A 19,616-nucleotide genomic window follows, 5' to 3' on the forward strand; every position below is an offset into this window, starting at 1 on the left:
ATGTGGCACTATTGTAGGTAATACACAGTCATGTGGCACTATTGTAGGTAATACACCATCATGTGGCACTATTGTAAGTAATACACCGTCATGTGGCACTATTGTAGGTAATACACCGTCATGTGGTACTATTGTAGGTAATACACCATCATGTGGCACTATGGTAGGTAATACACCATCATGTGGCACTATTGTAGGTAATACACCGTCATGTGGTACTGTGGCAATATTGTAGATAATACACCGTCATGTGGCACTATTGTAGATAATACACCGTCATGTGGCACTATTGTAGATAATACACCGTCATGTGGCACTATTGTAAGTAATACACCGTCATGTGGCACTATTGTAGGTAATACACCGTCATGTGGCACTATTGTAGGTAATACACCGTCATGTGGCACTATTGTAGGTAATACACCGTCATGTGGCACTATTGTAAGTAATACACCGTCGTGTGGCACTATTGTAAGTAATACACCGTCGTGTGGCACTATTGTAAGTAATACACCGTCGTGTGGCACTATTGTAGGTAATACACCGTCATGTGACACTATTGTAAGTAATACACCGTCATGTGGCACTATTGTAAGTAATACACCATCATGTGGCACTATTGTAAGTAATACACCGTCATGTGGCACTATTGTAAGTAATACACCGTCATGTGGCACTATTGTAAGTAATACACCATCATGTGGCACTATTGTAGGTAATACACCGTCATGTGGCACTATTGTAAGTTAGACCCTATTATGTGGCAATATTATAAGTAATACTTTATCATGTGGCACTATTGTAAGTAAAACTCCATCATGTGGCACTTTTGTAAGTAAGACCCTATTATGTGGCCCTATTGTAAGTAATGTTCCATCATGTAGCACTATTGTAAGTAATAAACCATCATGTGGCACTATTGTAAGTAAGACCCTATTATGTGGCACTATTGCAAGTAATACTCCGTCATGTGGCACTATTGTAAGTAATACACCGTCATGTGGCACTATTGTAGGTAATACACCATCATGTGGCACTATTGTAAGTAATACACTGTCATGTGACACTGTTGTAAGTAATACACCATCATGTGACACTATTGTAGGTAATACGCCATCATGTGGCACTATTGTAGGTAATACACTGTCATGTGGCACTATTGTAGGTAATACACCATCATGTGGCACTATTGTAAGTAATACACCGTCATGTGGCACTATTGTAGGTAATACACCATCATGTGGCACTATTGTAAGTAATACACCATCATGTGACACTTTTTTAGGTAATACGCCATCATGTGGCACTATTGTAGGTAATACACCATCATGTGGCACTATTGTAGGTAATACACCATCATGTGGCACTATTGTTAGTAATACACCGTCATGTGGCACTTTTGTAAATAATACACCGTCATGTGGCACTATTGTAAGTAATACTACGTCATGTGGCACTATTGTAAGTAATACACCGTCATGTGGCACTATTGTAGGTAATACACCATCATGTGGCACTATTGTAAGTAATACGCCATCATGTGGCACTATTGTAGGTAATACGCCATCATGTGGCACTATTGTAGGTAATACGCTATCATGTGGCACTATTGTAAGTAATACACCGTCATGTGACACTATTGTAAGTAATACGCCATCATGTGGCACTATTGTAGGTAATATGCCATCATGTGGCACTATTCTAAGTAATACGCCGTCATGTGGCACTATTGTAGGTAATACGCCATCATGTGGCACTATTGTAGGTAACACGCCATCATGTGGCGCTATTGTAAGTAATACACCGTCATGTGACACTATTGTAGGTAACACACCGTCATGTGGCACTATTGTAAGTAATACACCGTCATGTGGCACTATTGTAAGTAATACACCGTCATGTGGCACTATTGTAGGTAATACACCGTCATGTGGCACTATTGTAGGTAATACACCGTCATGTGGCACTATTGTAGGTAATACACCGTCATGTGGCACTATTGTAAGTAATACACCGTCGTGTGGCACTATTGTAAGTAATACACCGTCGTGTGGCACTATTGTAAGTAATACACCGTCGTGTGGCACTATTGTAGGTAATACACCGTCATGTGACACTATTGTAAGTAATACACCGTCATGTGACACTATTGTAAGTAATACACCGTCATGTGGCACTATTGTAAGTAATACACCGTCATGTGGCACCATTGTAAGTAATACACCGTCATGTGGCACTATTGTAAGTAATACGCCATCATGTGGCACTATTGTAGGTAATACACCGTCATGTGGCACTATTGTAAGTAAGACCCTATTATGTGGCAATATTATAAGTAATACTCCATCATGTGGCACTATTGTAAGTAAAACTCCATCATGTGGCACTTTTGTAAGTAAGACCCTATTATGTGGCCCTATTGTAAGTAATATTCCATCATGTAGCACTATTTTAAGTAATAAACCATCATGTGGCACTATTGTAAGTAAGACCCTATTATGTGGCACTATTGCAAGTAATACTCCGTCATGTGGCACTATTGTAAGTAATACACCGTCATGTGGCACTATTGTAGGTAATACACCATCATGTGGCACTATTGTAAGTAATACACTGTCATGTGACACTGTTGTAAGTAATACACCATCATGTGACACTATTGTAGGTAATACGCCATCATGTGGCACTATTGTAGGTAATACACCGTCATGTGGCACTATTGTAGGTAATACACCGTCATGTGGCACTATTGTAAGTAATACTCCGTCATGTGGCACTATTGTAAGTAATACACCGTCATGTGGCACTATTGTAGGTAATACACCATCATGTGGCACTATTGTAAGTAATACACCATCATGTGACACTATTGTAGGTAATACGCCATCATGTGGCACTATTGTAGGTAATACACCATCATGTGGCACTATTGTAGGTAATACACCATCATGTGGCACTATTGTTAGTAATACACCGTCATGTGGCACTATTGTAAGTAATACACCGTCATGTGGCACTATTGTAAGTAATACACCGTCATGTGGCACTATTGTAAGTAATACACTGTCATGTGGCACTATTGTAGGTAATACACCATCATGTGGCACTATTGTAAGTAATACGCCATCATGTGGCACTATTGTAGGTAATACGCCATCATGTGGCACTATTGTAGGTAATACGCTATCATGTGGCACTATTGTAAGTAATACACCGTCATGTGACACTATTGTAAGTAATACGCCATCATGTGGCACTATTGTAGGTAATATGCCATCATGTGGCACTATTCTAAGTAATACACCGTCATGTGGCACTATTGTAGGTAATACGCCATCATGTGGCACTATTGTAGGTAATATGCCATCATGTGGCGCTATTGTAAGTAATACACCATCATGTGACACTATTGTAGGTAATACACCATCACATGGCACTATTGTAGGTAATACGCCATCATGTGGCACTATTGTAAGTAATACACCGTCATGTGACACTATTGTAAGTAATACACCATCATGTGGCACTATTGTAGGTAATATGCCATCATGTGGCACTATTGTAAGTAATACACCATCATGTGGCACTATTGTAGGTAATACACCGTCATGTGGCACTATTGTAAGTTATACACCATCATGTGACACTATTGTAAGTAATACACCGTCATGTGGCACTATTGTAAGTAATGCACCGTCATGTGGCACTATTGTAGGTAATACGCCACCATGTGGCACTATTGTCGGTAATATGCCATCATGAGGCGCTATTGTAAGTAATACACCATCATGTGACACTTTTGTAGGTAATACACCATCATGTGGCACTATTGTAGGTAATACGCCATCATGTGGCACTATTGTAAGTAATACACCGTCATGTGACACTATTGTAAGTAATACGCCATCATGTGGCACTATTGTAGGTAATATGCCATCATGTGGCACTATTGTAAGTAATACACCGTCATGTGGCACTATTGTAGGTAATACACCGTCATGTGGCACTATTGTAAGTAATACACCGTCATGTGGCACTATTGTAAGTAATACACCGTCATGTGGCACTATTGTAAGTAATACACCGTCATGTGGCACTATTGTAGGTAATACACCATCATGTGGCACTATTGTAGGTAATACACCATCATGTGGCACTATTGTAAGTAATACACCGTCATGTGGCACTATTGTATTGTAAGTAATACACCGTCATGTGGCACTATTGTAAGTAATACACCGTCATGTGGCACTATTGTAAGTATTACACCGTCATGTGGCACTATTGTAAGTAATACACCGTCATGTGGCACTATTGTAGGTAATACACCGTCATGTGGCACTATTGTAGGTAATACACCGTCATGTGGCACTATTGTAGGTAATACACCGTCATGTGGCACTATTGTAGGTAATACACCGTCATGTGGCACTATTGTAAGTAATACACCGTCATGTGGCACTATTGTAAGTAATACACCGTCATGTGGCACTATTGTAGGTAATACACAGTCATGTGACACTATTGTAGGTAATACACCGTCATGTGGCACTATGGTATGTAATACACCATCATGTGGCACTATGGTAGGTGACGGTGTGGCACTAATGTAGGTAATACGCCATCATGTGGCACTAATGTAGGTAATACGCCATCATGTGGCACTAATGTAGGTAATACACCGTCATGTGACACTAATGTAAGTAATACACCGTCATGTGGCACTATTGTAGGTAATACACCGTCATGTGGCACTATGGTAGGTAATACATCGTCATGTGACACTATGGTAGGTAATACACCGTCATGTGGCACTATTGTAGGTAATACACCGTCATGTGGCACTATTGTAAGTAATACTCCGTCAAGTGGCACTATTGTAAGTAATACTCCGTCATGTGGCACTATTGTAAGTAATACACTGACATGTGACACTGTTGTAAGTAATACTCCGTCATGTGGCACTATTGTAAGTAATACTCCGTCATGTGGCACTATTGTAAGTAATACACTGTCATGTGACACTGTTGTAAGTAATACACTGTCATGTGACACTGTTGTAAGTAATACACCAATACGTGGCACTATTGTAAGCAATAAACCTTGTAAAATATAAAACGCCAGTTTATGGTAATAAATTTATACACCAGGTGAAATAAATGCTGTACTGGTCTCGTATCGTTATGGTATTGCTATCGTTGACATCGTTGGTGTATTTGATATATGGAAAGTCTCAAAAACAGTTTAGGATGTGCCACAGACTCGGCATATATTAAGTATAAACAGGAGCAGAACCCGGAACAAAAAGGTGTTTAACTTTGACAAACATGTAAATTTTTCGCCTGCATAGTTCTTAATTTCTTAACGCATCATGTCCAACAGGAGAAGATTATGCTGGTCAACTTTTCACCATATTCCCTTACATATTTTAAAAATGCAAATGTTTAAACCTTGTCTGATACATATCTATTTCATGTAAACTAGTCGAGTGTACCGGCCGACCTGGATAAAATGTTGGTGTTTGAAGGGAACATAACCGGCTTCCCTATGTACGAGCCGTTCCGTAGTAAACTGGACGAGAAGGAACCCAGTTCAACAGTGTAGGTGTCGCTATTTATAACTATAACTCCATAATTAATGATAACATACATGCATAAAATGTTATTAAAAACTCGTTTTTACAAGTTCAAAGTACATGTATAATTTCATTCCTTTCGATTAATATACATGTATATATAGATGAAATGATACTCATGTTATATATACATTTTTTTCAAAAGCTCACTTTTTGAAATACATGCAATACATTCAAACTACGGTGGCATTCCCGACAGCTAACATCCTGCAAAAATCGTATCTTAAATTATATATACATATTATTTATTGTTATTTTTTCATACTGTTATATTTTTCATCGTCTTTTTTTTCTATCATGTTGTCAAAAGTTGACCTTGAAAACAACCGGAAAAAAGATACATGACCCATTGATAGATAACAGTGTGACGTCACGATGAGCCCCTTACACAGCCTTTTTCTACTCATTGCATCTTAAATATTTATATAATGATATGGAACATTAGGAATTGAAAAGTCCTTAATACAATTACCTTTTGAGTTACTGATTGTTCTGGACGAAAATAAATGCACTGACGTTTTATTTTCCTGTTTTGATTGTTTTCCTTCAGGCGAGCCATGATCCGGGCAAAAGCCGAACAGAATATCGGTTATCTTCTTGGTCAAGTCCGGACACTTAAAGATTTTATAAGTAGTGTAAGTATCTTAATAAGTGTTTACTCAGAAGCATAGTTGAATACCATGATATCATATTTAGTTCATAGTTAACACTGGACATAAACATACAGAAAATAAGTACCTGGTATGGGAGAAAAAACATCCTGTGGCAATAAAAAAAATCAGCACTTAACAACAAAAGCTAGTACATAGATGATTAAGGCAGTATTTTTCTCCTAAATTTATACAATCTTATAGTGGTTTTTTTTTTGCTTTTCTTGTCTTTTTTTAATATACTCTTTGAGGTATTTTGTCGCTATTCTGAAAATAAATTCTTAGGGCTCTGACTCTTTTCACAAAATAATGGCAAATATTGTGTGTATAAGGCATGAAGTTTTATGAGTTACATGTAGTTAAATTCCATATAAGCTTTGACATGCTGGTACCTAAACTCGAAAGGAAAAGAAAACGTAGCTTATCTATTTAGTCTTTTTTGCATACATATAATCTGGTCAATTACTTTCACACACTGACAAAGTACTAACAAAGGGCACTAGTCCGTCCCCCAAATACAATAGTTTTGTTTTCTCCATACCCAGACGTACATCCCGAACGTGCGAACCACCCTGGGTGTGCTAGGCCTTCCCAGGGGTAAAGAGTACTACCGGGCGTGCCTCAAGTGGCAGCTCTCCACCGACATAACGCCTCAGGAGATACACGACCTTGGTCTTGAGCGGGTCAATATCACATACATGGAAATGGAGAATGTAGGTAGTGGTTTGAATTATACAATATCTTCTAACTGCTAAAAGAAACTTTTAATGTGAAGGTAATACAGAATGGCACCGTTGATTATTTTTTCAAAACATTTTCTTTCCTCAATAGTTCCAACTAAAGACAGCCATTTACCTCAGTGATTAAGGTATTAAATCTCATTTGTACGTGAAACTTTTTGAAAGCTGCACGTTTTGACAACTTATTATTTTTTTTGTCTTGGAACGAGCCAATTTTTGCGAAAATGCAAGGAAACCAGTGATGAAAGACTGCTGACAAAAAAAACCAGATCACAGGTGTTCACATTTATGTTAAAAAAATGATGTTTTATGCTTTTTTTCTTATAAGCGTTAGTAACATTTTTAGCCATAAATCATTATTTTTCGAACGTTAGTATGAAAATCTGCAGTCTGATCTTTTGTCTGCAGTCTTAAATCGCTGGTTTTCAGATAACTATGCTCATTTCAAGACGAAAAAAAAGAAAAAAAAGTTGTCAAAACGGTAAATCTGTGAGAGTGCAGTTGTAAGTGAAGAAATTCAACAAGCCTATAATTTATAGCGCATGATACTCGTTGTTGTTTGTTGTAAAAATGTTTTGTATTTGGACTTTTACAGATAACCAGAAAAGCTGGCTTTAATGGGACGGTGCAGGAATACTTCGCACAAATCAAGGCAGATGACTCCAACTACGAACGGGACCCGGTAAGTTTGGTTTTTACCTAAACATAATTTCAACCAAACTCATGTCTGAATAATAGTGTTTAAAGTATAAACTCAGACTAAGGAAAGCACTTATATGTTATAACAAAAAAATCATCTTTATTCTATTCGTTTCACAAATTTTAAAATACATGCAAATAATAGAAAAAAAATCAAATAGTAATAAAATTCAGCCAAGTTTATCTACAATACTAAACAAGATGTGAAGTTATGCACCAGTCAATTGTAACCACGCCGCCGCCCCCCCCCCCCCCAGGTCCGGGGAATAGCGGGGAATTTGACTTTCGTTCCAGCCAACCCCGGCTAAAACAGATGGTTTAATCCCCGCCAAATGCCTCCGCACCCCAGGGACCCTAGGTAAGGCCAATTCCCCGCTATATTTAAAGCGAAGACATAACCATTCGCCCGGCACCGCGGGGTCACCTGAAAGGTAAAACCACGGCCCATTTCCCCGGCTATACCCCGGACCTGGGGGGCGTGGTTACAATTGACTGATGCATTAAAATGAAACGAGGATTTGAGGTTTTGCCACATGAGTCTGAACTCAGACTGTTATCATTGTTCTGGATCCGTCCACGTATGCCCGCACACGTGAATGACTCAATCGGAACACCTTGACCATTATCCATCATAAGTATCTATCCCGAATCTTGCCGGAAAGGGCCGAGTTGTTACGATTTGTGTATGACTGTTTTTCAAATATTTTACGATCTACTATCCGGGTCAAAAGTCCCCGTTTTAGTAGTTGTGTTGAGGAGTAAGAGATACACGTATACCTTAAGAAGCAGCAAAATATGTTTTTACACTTCATATTACATTTATAATTCACTTTAAATTTATCGGAGATGTTGGTTTAAAATATGGATGGGCGCTTTCTATAAGCGAACCCACAGTGATTTGATGGAAAAGAACTGCTTTGGTCACATTTGACCCGTACACAATTTAGTGACATTTAACCTAAGATATATAAAAAATTTCTTCAGATTTATCAAAGGCGGCACTCCTACATACTATCTAGCATAAAATAACTATGATTTACTGCAGTTTAATAATGTCAGAAAATCTTGAAATGACTAAATATTTATGCATTTCGAGATTTTCTGACATTGTTAAACTGCAGTAATTTCACCAAAGCAGGAGTTCATTCTCATCAAATTACTGTGAGTGAACTGTATCTGGCTGTATACACAGCATGACACGGCATAGCACGGCAATGTCTGTTTTTGCCCATTAGTGGATAATCAGTGTGTGTATATCACGTGATAAATTGCGTCATAAATGCTACGTCGGAAGGCAATATTTTGCTTCTAATGAAGACTTTAAACAAACAAGGATACCTTCACTATTTCTTCACCATTTTAAATGAAACATAGCGCAGTCTACGCCGCTTACGGAGCCCCACCTTCGGTCTTTTACCAGAGTTTGATTGAGAGTTTAGTTTCTTAAAACACTTCGACAAACCCTTTCACAATACGGCCGTCTGGTTGAGCACTGTCAAAACATTTTGTAAACAGGTTTGTTTGATGAAACTAATCACCTTATCAAACTTCGGTAATAAAACGAAGGCGGGGCTATTTAAGGGGCATATACTGCCCTTTGTTTTATTTTAAATGGTGGAGTAAACGAAAAGTTATCTTTTATTAAAGTCTTTATTTTAAGCAAATTGTGGCCTTCCGACGTAGCATATATGCCGTAATCTATCACGTGGTATACGCACACTGGATTATGGGTTATATTCTAAGAATAGCCTAAACGTGTTCCGATTGAGCGGCTTCCATTACAGGATCGGGCACTGCAGATGTTCAAGGACATAAAGAAGGAGAGAGTGGATCCTGTGCTGCACAATTTATTCGAGGACATACCACCCAACATCACACATATGAAGTGTGTTTTAGTTGTAAATACAGCTATGAAGTGATGGGTACCGTTTTTTAGTCAGTGTTCTTGGTAGAAACCAGCCCTGGTGGATGTATATAGGGGCCAGGATACTGGTTACCTGTTTTGTTTAAAATCCATGACCTCTTGGTCTATTAGACCACTCTCCTAATTTAAGGGTACAAGGTTGGTGTTCCGATTATACCGATTCTAACTCAAGTGTGACGACAGCTGTTAAGTGATTGGTATTACTTTGAAACTGTTTTGTAAGGTCTTCGGTCAAAACTCCTTGTAGTCTGCCCGTTCGGGCTGTGACTTTGATAGTTGGATACTTTAAACTAACTTGGCACAAATGTTTAACATAAACAGACGTTTTGTCGCGTTTATATAGGTCAAGGTCGCACTCATAAGGTCATCGGTATTCCTTGTATCTAATCTTGCCCGGGCTGTAACTTGGCCATTCAACGGAGAAGTTTAAAAAAACTAGACACAAAATGTTCAACATCTATGTAGGCCAAATGGCAACGTTACAATCAAAGGTAATTTGTCAAATATCCCCGTATTCTGTTTCGAACATATGTACCGCGGTTGAAGATGACCGGCGTTCGAGACCCTTAACCGTGGATCAAAGGTCATGGTCACATTTGGGGTCATTGGTCAGATGTTCTTGTGTTCTTGCTTGTTTGACATTACTGTCGTGCATAGCAGCGAATAATACCAAAATTAATATGGTTTATATATTAACGAAACACTCAACTATTTAGATGTAACATTGTTGCAACTGGTAAAACACTCGTCATTTTTGTCTCCTAAACTGGTAAACACTCGTCATTTTGCCTCCTAAGCTGGTAAACACTCGTCATTTTGTCTCCTAAACTGGTAAAACCGTTGTCTCCTACTAGTATCAACTTGTCGTTGTGCAAAAACTTTAACCTTCTAACTCAAAAACTGTCAAAGACATTCAAATGAAATTTGGTACACTCGCTTCCACAAACAAGACGCAGCAAGGCCAATTTGCCTTTGATAATTGTCGAGTGATGTATCTTGTCTTAAAAGGATGTCAGAAGTAAGCAAATCCATCGAATACAGATGTACGCTCTTCTTATGTTCAGTGTTATTAAGTCGTTACTCAGGATTAAAGATAAATGTTGAACTAACGACCCTCTGAACATCCCTGGGATCCGTCACTGCGAATCAAACATTGTTTCTTGCGTTCAGTTAAGGCTAACCGTCACTCACGAAAGCAAATTGGTGTGTATTTCTCTGTTATACCGTAGCGAATACACTGTAAACGGGGAACCAAATCTCACACGTAAGCAATCTCGTTCTTCTGGTTGGGATCGAGCCCACAACCTCTAGGGTGAGAGTCGAACACCATAACACCTATAACACCTATTGACCACTTTCACCCTAGTTCGGATCGAATCCACGACCTCTGGGATGAGATCAAACACCTTTATCACTAGACCACTCTCATCCCGGTGAGGATCGAACCCGCGACCTCTAGGATGAGAATCGAACACTTATATCACTAGACCACTCTCACCCTGGTGGGGATCGAATCCACGGCCTCTAAGATGAGACTTGAACGAACACCTTTATCACTAGACCACTCACACCCTGGTGGGGATCGAATCCACGGCCTCTAAGATGAGATATGAACACCTATACCACTAGACCACTCTCACCCTGGTGGGGATCGAATCCACGGCCTCTAAGATGAGACTCGAACACCTTTATCACAAGACCACTCTCACCCTGTTGGGGGTCGAATCCACGACCTCTCAGATGAGACATGAACACCTATATCACTTGACCACTCTCACCCCGTTGGGGTACGAATCCACGACCTCTAAGATGAGACATGAACACCACCTATATCACTAGACCACTCTCACCCTGTTGGGGGTCGAATCCACGACCTCTAAGATGAGACATGAACACCTATATCACTACACCACTCTCACCCTGTTGGGGGTCGAATCCACGAGCTCTAAGATGAGCCTCGAACACCTTTATCACTAGACCACTCTCACCCTGTTGGGGGTCGAATCCACGGCCTCTAAGATGAGACATGAACACCTTTATCACTAGACCACTCTCACCCTGTTGGGGTCGAATCCACGGCCTCTAAGATGAGACTCGAACACCTTTATCACTAGACCACTCTCACCATGTTGGGGGTCTAATCCACGACATCTAAGATGAGACTCGAACACCTTTATCACTAGACCACTCTCACCCTGTTGGGGGTCGAATCCACGACCTCTAAGATGAGACTTGAACACCTTTATCACTAGACCACTCTCACCCTGTTGGGGATCGAATCCACGGCCTCTAAGATGAGACTTGAAAACTTATAACACTACACCACTCTCACTCTGTTGGGGATCGAATCCACGGCCTTAAAGATGAGACATGAACACTTATATCACTAGACCACTCTCACCCACAATTAAATATTGTTATATAATATTCGTTTATGAAGGGTTAAAAGCTCAAATCTTTTACTGACGGATAACATGCTCTTGTTGACATTATTGTTTGGTATATTAGTTAGAGGTTAATACACGGCGTAGCCGGGCCGTTGAGTGATAATTGGCCCGAGTGACTCATAATGGCCCGAGATATTTTATTTCAGGATAGAGAAAATGACGTATAATGGACCCCTCGGTATTTACAAGAACGGAGCCCCCGATGGGTCAAGGCCAGGCGTCTTTTACGCCAACGTCAACCAAAAAGTGTACGTGAAATGATGAAATATAGAATTGCGAAATACGGTGCTCAGAAAAGCTTTTCGGGAAAAGGCAACATTTCCCGTGCTTTGTACATGCATTATTATTGGATAAATTTAGTTTAACAGTTTTCACAACTGTTTATTTTTATTCGGTAATTAGATCATATACAATCACACTAATGCCACATTCGGAACTCCTCGGTCATTTTTCTCGAAAACAATCTCGGATGTATGCCGGTACATCAGTTGAAGTAGTTCGTAATTTTTTCAATCATATCATTAATTAAATGCAGCGTTTTAGCTTGTATTTATTGATCCAAGTTAAAATTGATTGCCCAGTGAAGTAAATTATTGCAAACATAATTAAGATTCCCAAGATTTAAGTCATAAAGACTGCTAAATTAAATTACTACATGGTCTACTTGCAGCGGACTAATACATACCGATTTCTGAGTATGTAAACCATCCATATACATCCGAGGTTGTTATTCTCTTATTCACAAATGCGGTGAATGTAAATACTTTTGCTTAAAAATTACAAACTCTCCCAAAATTACAAGATGTTTTTATTTGTTTATATATTTGATAAAACCTTCTTCAATAACCTGTTTCTATGATGTAGTGGGTCCGGCCTCATCTGCAAATACCGGTGATCCCGGCTCGATGCATTCTGTTTTTAAAACCTTTTTTTGTATCGTTTGTAATTAACTAGTTTACTTATTTGTGAACAGTTCATGCAATTAAGATTTTCTAATGAAATATAACAGTTAATTGAATGTTAAGCTGGTTCACAAATATTTAATATGTTCTTACATGGTCAACATGCTAAGATAACTTACTTGATGCGATGTGCATCATTTTGCAATTGATGTGCAATTACTAAGAATGTGTTGTGTTGCTATGTTTTTTCGTTAAGTTATTAAAGACAGAAAAGTTTATGGAAATTTACTTACTGTTGCAAATCACACTTAATGATTCCAGGTTTAATCATTTAAATGATCATGATGATACTATGTATAAAGAATGTATTGCTTACTGATACTATGAACTTTCGATTATTGTCCGATAGTAAATCGAAATGCTTGGTCCGATTCGATTCGATTATCGAATGGCATGTATATTTATTTTTTTATTTTTAAATGATTTAAAATCTTAAGCTAAAAATCAATTACCGATGAATAATTTAAACCAGATTGAAGATGGAAATCCCGGCGCTGCTGTCGCACGAGACGGATCCCGGACACCATTTGCAGGACGCGTATGCCCTAACGTCGCCGTCCATTCCCATATTCCGCCGCGCTACAGACTTCACCAAGTACTTCGCCGTCCCACTACACTTCCCCTTCTACACAGCTTACATGGAGGTTGGTTGCTTTTGTTGTGCAAATAATGATAGTGATTTCAGTGACTAGGGACAATATTCATGTATTTATTGAAAACAAGTACTGGAAATAAAGCCGTTTTGTGGCAACATCTTTTTTAACTTAAATATATAATCATCAAATAAAATGTCAAGTCGGTAGCAAACGATTTTTTCTTACTTCTTTCATATCATAGGTGATGGAACTACGTTTGTTTTAAGACGCCGCCGGCGTCTGAACCAGTGGGCGTATTAGACTTGTTAGGTTTGAGGCCTTAGCTCACTGACAGAATATAACACTGAGTAGAGCTACTTATGTCCTCCCGCCACTGAGTTTGTTATTTAACATATACTGCCTTATATTACAGGGGTGGGGTTTTTACTCGGAAGACCTCGGTGAAAAACTTGGCATGTACCACAACGACAAAGAAAAGTACGAGCAATAGAGCAACTTAACTTAAATACCAGTATAATGTTTTTGATCAGATATCGAACGATTTCAACTTTAAAAAAAAACATTTAATGACGGTATATATCATTTTCTTGGAAGAAACTTATCCAAGTTTCAGAAGTTTACGGTGGAAAATGTGGTCTTTACAGTGCGGTATTGGTTTCTGAAATATTTGATCTAGTGACCTACTTTTGATAAACACCATTAACGATTTACGCCGGAAATTGTGTCTTCCTTTCGTATTGTTTCAGGCTTGGACAGTTGAGTCTAGAGATATTAAGAGCGGCACGGCTGGTGGTGGATACAGGCATCCATAACATGGGGTCAGTACTCAACAGCTGGACTATTTATTATTATTAATGGATGATTCCGTGAATAGATACCCCTGGTAACCATGGCGATTATTCACGTGTACAGTCCCTCCTCGAAGACTGTTTTAGTATTTTGGTGGTGAGTCGCTATTATTTAGAGGTTAATACACGGCGTAGCCGGGCCGTTGAGTGTTAATTGGCCCGAGTGACTCAACGGCCCGGCTACGCCGTGTATTAACCTCTTTAAAACATATGTATGTTTTTCTTATTTTCTTATTTGTAAGTCTACATTTTGCTATTTAAAGTTTACCGACTATCCAATTGTGCTTATTTTGCTCTCGCTTGACAACGATGAGTTAACTCACTCTCAAATTAAATTTACTTTTATTTCGTTTTTGTGAGGGAGCCAAACAGGCAAACAGCATTTTGTTATCACTTTTATGTTCCCATTCCAATTTCAATTGATCACTTTGAACAGTCCACAACGTCTATCCGAATTTTTCTGTACGAATCACTGACATCTCTGTTCATGGTCTGAATAACTGAATTCAATTCAATAAACATGAACACCTTGCAAGTAGAACGACTGTTTGTACTTAGATAAACCAATACCTCGTTGCTGTTTTTCAAGTAAATTCAATTTTGCCGCTCCCTTTGTTTTGTTTTTTTGAATGTCAACGCAGAATGAAAACACTGGTTATCAAACACTAGCATATCTTCCTAAACTGCGTTCGCGTTTGCCTCCCTTTAAGATTTTAACAATAAATATGTTCAAGCAGATCAATAAATTTTGATTATTTAGTCAAGACATTATTTCACAGTCGCTAAAATTCATTTTAAGGCGAAAATTGAATTCACGTGCGAACGTTCTACAGGCCGCAAAATGATAATCGATAATCGGCCCGGGCCGCAAAACTGAAAATCGCTGAGTCATGCAAATAATCGCGAAATCCCTGTACAAATGTGTTACTATATATAGTAACATTTGTATTAATATATCATATTCACGCTATTCGAAATACCGATGAATAATACAGGACCAGGGAAAGAGTCAACTGTAAATGAAAACGCTAGGTCAAGAAATGACGTACTTTCCCGAGAGCGTTTTTTAAGTTACATTACAATCTTTAATTATTTTGCAGTTGGAATAAGGAGCAGGCGGTAAATTACATGTTGAAGTACACAACTGGCTCGCGCGAGACCCTGGAGAGGGAAGTAGACCGGTACAGCACGTGGCCCGGTCAGGCGACCTCGTACATGATAGGCAAGCTCAAGATCCTTGAGCTGAGGCTGAACGCCACTAACGAGACATGTAAGTAATAGAACATCTTACTTCCCAAGTCTTGCCATTCGGACCTCCCCGGTCATTTTATCGAAAACAACCTCGGATATATATGGACGGCTTACATACTCAGAAATCGGTATGTTTAAGTCCGCTGCACGTAGATCGCGTAGTAATTTATTCTAGCAATTAAACTTAATTACTTTACTCTTGGATATTTTAATTACGTTTGCAATAATACACTTCACTGGCAATCACTTTAAACTCAGATCAATAAATACAAGTTAAAACACTGCATTTAATTCATGATTTATTATTTTTTTTAAATCACGGACTACTTCTACTGATGTACCGGCATACATCCGAGGTTGTTTTCGATAAAAATGACCGAAGAGTTCCGAATGAAGTCCTGCATTTGTAGTGACAGAAATGGTAAAAACGTACGTCACACGCACTTTCTGAAATGAAATTATGCGGTTTATAAAAATGTCACCAAACCAGGTAGTTCTCATGGTTTGTTGACGTTTTCATGAACCGCGTGGAATCATTTCAGCAAGTGCGCGTGACGTACATTCTTACCCTGGGACAAGTTGTTATCAATACCTTTGAATAGAAAACCTCAATAACTTTAACTATAATAGTTTTATTTATTTCCGATACAAGAATCACATAGCAACTCATTTTTAAATGAGACTAACATCATACAGGTACACTCACCAGGCGTCAATATATTTTTTTTACCATTTCCTCTATCAAAATATATAGCTTAGTTATACATACCATCAATACATACGACCATTTTTATTTTAGGTGGTCACTTAGATATCAAGAAGTTCCACAGCGTGATTCTCAAGAATGGCGCCATGCCCCTCTCCATCATGGAGAAACTCGTGAAACAGTACATCCGGGATACGAGAGCAGCGCACAATCTTCCGGTGGACACCCGGGACTGCCTGGAAGTGGCCGCCGCTCATCAACAAATACCTAGCTGTGTCATGCTCATCTGCTCATTTTTCATGGTCTTAACCGTGAAAAGATAATTGTGCAGATAGAACATAAAATGTTTTTACATGTTAAGCTCGATTGTTCGAAGAATAATGAGAGCTAAACTACTAACCCTAGCGTCGCCGTCGGTTTCACCGTCGGCGTCACACATTGGTGAAGGTTTTGCATGTAAGCGCATTTAGTTCATATCATGTATTGCATTGGAACTTGATATAAGTGTTCCCAGTTATCCAACCTACTTAATGAATCAAGTGGCATAACTCTATCTGTAGAATTATGCAAAATAAGACCTAAATAAATCAACTTATAATTTTTGGATACGGTTTTGTTTGTTAGCACACACAAACTAATATCTCTGCAACTACATGCTCACTACATGATGTATTATATTCATTCTTTATCCAACCAACCTTCTTAATTAATCAAGTAAGATAACTCTATTTTGCATAAAAGTCAAAATAAAATGGCCCTTTATTAATCGGCTTTTCTAAAATTCATGTTCAGGCTTTGCATGTTACCACATTTAGATCAATATATCTGCAAATATATTGCATTTAAACTTTAGACATGTGTTTAAATCTGTCAACCCTACGCAATTAATCAAAAAAGATATCTCTATTTTGCATATAATGCAATAATTGCCCTTCTTTAATTGACTTAAAAATTCTGGTTAAGGTTTTGCATGCAAGCGTGCATATTAGTCAATATCTCACCAACTACTAGGTGTGTTGCATTGAAACTTTATACAAGGGCTCCCAACTATCACATCTACTTACTAATTAACAGTATGTGTATACCAGGTGATAAATTACGTCGTATATATGCTACGTCGGAAGGCAACATTTTGCTTAAGATGAAGACTTAAATCAAAGATAACTTTTCTTTAACAACTCCATTTTAAATGAAACAAAGGGCAGTCTATGCCGCTTAAAGAGCCCCACATTTGTTTCATTACCGAAATTTGATAAGGTGATTAGTTTCATCAAGACAGGGCCCCGTAAGCAGCGTAGACTGCGCTAAGTTGCATTTAAAATGGTGAAGAAATCGTAAAGTTATCTTTGTTTAAAGTATTTTTTCAAATCAAAATATTGCCTTCCGACGTAGCATTTATGACGCAATTTATCTCGTGGTATAAACACACTGATTAAGTTAGAAAAGAATGCGTGCATGTAATGCAAATGCTGTATTGTTAATGTTAGTGATTCGCTAAACTCGCTGAATTTAAAGCTGCACTCTCTAAGGTTGAATGATTTGACAACCTTTTTATTTTTTTGTCTTTGAACGAGCCAATTTTTGCGAAAATCCATAGAAATCAGTTATATAAGACTGCTGACAAAAAAAATAGATCGCAGATTACTATATTTAAGTTCAAACATTGATGTTTTATGCATTTTTTTAAACCGTTAGTAACAGTTTAAGCCATAAAACATTAATTTTCGAACGGAAATATGAAAATCTATGATCTGAATTATGTCAGCAATTTTATATCAGAAATAATTTTTTTTGGTAAAAATGGTATATCTGTGAGAGTGCAGCTTTTATACTCGCATATGTTATGAACTTTACTACTGTTTATGTATGCCATTACTGTCAAAGCTATATGTTTAACTTTAAAAGTCGTTAACCTGTATATGATATCAAAGCTGACAAAACCTTGATTTTTCCATGTTCATAATGTAGTTTTTTAGTGTTACTCGCTGGAATTCAATTCACACACTTTTTAACAATACGTGACAAAATAAGGAGATATGGACCTAACATAAGTTCAATTTACGACGGAATGATTTCATACACCGATGAAGCATCCTTACTTGTTTTTCTATTTAGTATTACGAGTACATAGTTATGACAAGTTTATATCACTAAAGCATATCTGTGATTAATCCGATTATTGACATTGTTTAAAAAATCAAGGAAATATTGATTTTTCACTCTTTTACCCCGATCAAATGCTATATATCTTTAAAAAAAAATGAAGATAACCTGCGTTGATTTGAAAAGTTATACATCAGTGGCATGACAACATGTCAAGGCCTAATAGGCCTGGGCCTACAACTTTTTTGAAAAATGACAAAATTTAAATAACCCCAAAATTCAATAAAAACTAAAAGTTGTATAATATGACGTTCTTATAACAAACGCAAGTCTAGTGTTTATTTAAACTATGTGCTGATTGTATTGCTTGATTTTATTTTAATCATTGCATTTATATTCAAGTTTGTGTAATGTGCATATAAAATGGATCTAACTGCGCCTTTTGTTTTTCATCTTGGAATGCTCCCAAATTGCACTAATTTAGAAATTAATCTTCGAAGTGAGTATCCCCGAGCTTACCTATCGGACCTATTTTGCCAAGCTACGCCCCTGTTTTTGTATTATTCCATGTACAATTGTATTGTTATAACTTGTTTAATATCATTGTCTGTAATTAATCGTTGTTGTGTTAATAAACTTATAAAAATAGTTCGTTCTCACACTGTCATCCCGATCGGTGTTCTGTTTTGATGAAAAAAGAAATCGTACTTCGTAGGAAATTATTGTTTACTATTGAACACTGAAACACATGTTATTTTCATGGCAGTACAGAGGCCAAAAGTACTGTATTTTATTCTTGTAGTAATTGACCTATATCACGTTAATACATTAAGTCAAATCTTAATCTTAACTCAATTTACCACATGGAAGCGTACTTCTACTGCTACTGCTACTGCTACTACTACTACTACTACTACTACTACTACTACTGCCGCTGCTGCTGCTGTTGCTGCTGATTATAATAATAATAATAAAAATAATAATAATAATAATAATAATAATAATAATAATAATAATAATAATAATAATAATTATAATAAAAACAATAATAATTA

At 37.8% G+C, this 19,616-nt stretch overlaps 1 protein-coding gene across 1 annotated transcript in view; it reads left to right on the top strand.

Annotated features, from left to right (window-relative positions):
- The window catches only part of LOC128244847 (uncharacterized), a 35,908-nt gene extending 16,699 nt beyond the window's left edge, over positions 1–19,209 (top strand). The window contains exons 6-16 of the mRNA XM_052962950.1: positions 5,485–5,600; positions 6,186–6,270; positions 6,831–6,998; positions 7,621–7,707; positions 9,509–9,609; positions 12,242–12,343; positions 13,530–13,701; positions 14,066–14,130; positions 14,400–14,471; positions 15,602–15,771; positions 16,552–19,209. Of these exons, the coding sequence (XP_052818910.1) occupies positions 5,485–5,600; positions 6,186–6,270; positions 6,831–6,998; positions 7,621–7,707; positions 9,509–9,609; positions 12,242–12,343; positions 13,530–13,701; positions 14,066–14,130; positions 14,400–14,471; positions 15,602–15,771; positions 16,552–16,781 (1,368 nt within the window). The 3' untranslated portion in view covers positions 16,782–19,209. The remainder of the gene's footprint in view (positions 1–5,484; positions 5,601–6,185; positions 6,271–6,830; positions 6,999–7,620; positions 7,708–9,508; positions 9,610–12,241; positions 12,344–13,529; positions 13,702–14,065; positions 14,131–14,399; positions 14,472–15,601; positions 15,772–16,551) is intronic.
- The last annotated feature ends 407 nt before the right edge of the window (positions 19,210–19,616 follow it).

This window comes from Mya arenaria, chromosome 8 (genome assembly GCF_026914265.1).
Source record: "Mya arenaria isolate MELC-2E11 chromosome 8, ASM2691426v1".
Lineage (NCBI taxonomy): Eukaryota > Metazoa > Mollusca > Bivalvia > Myida > Myidae > Mya > Mya arenaria.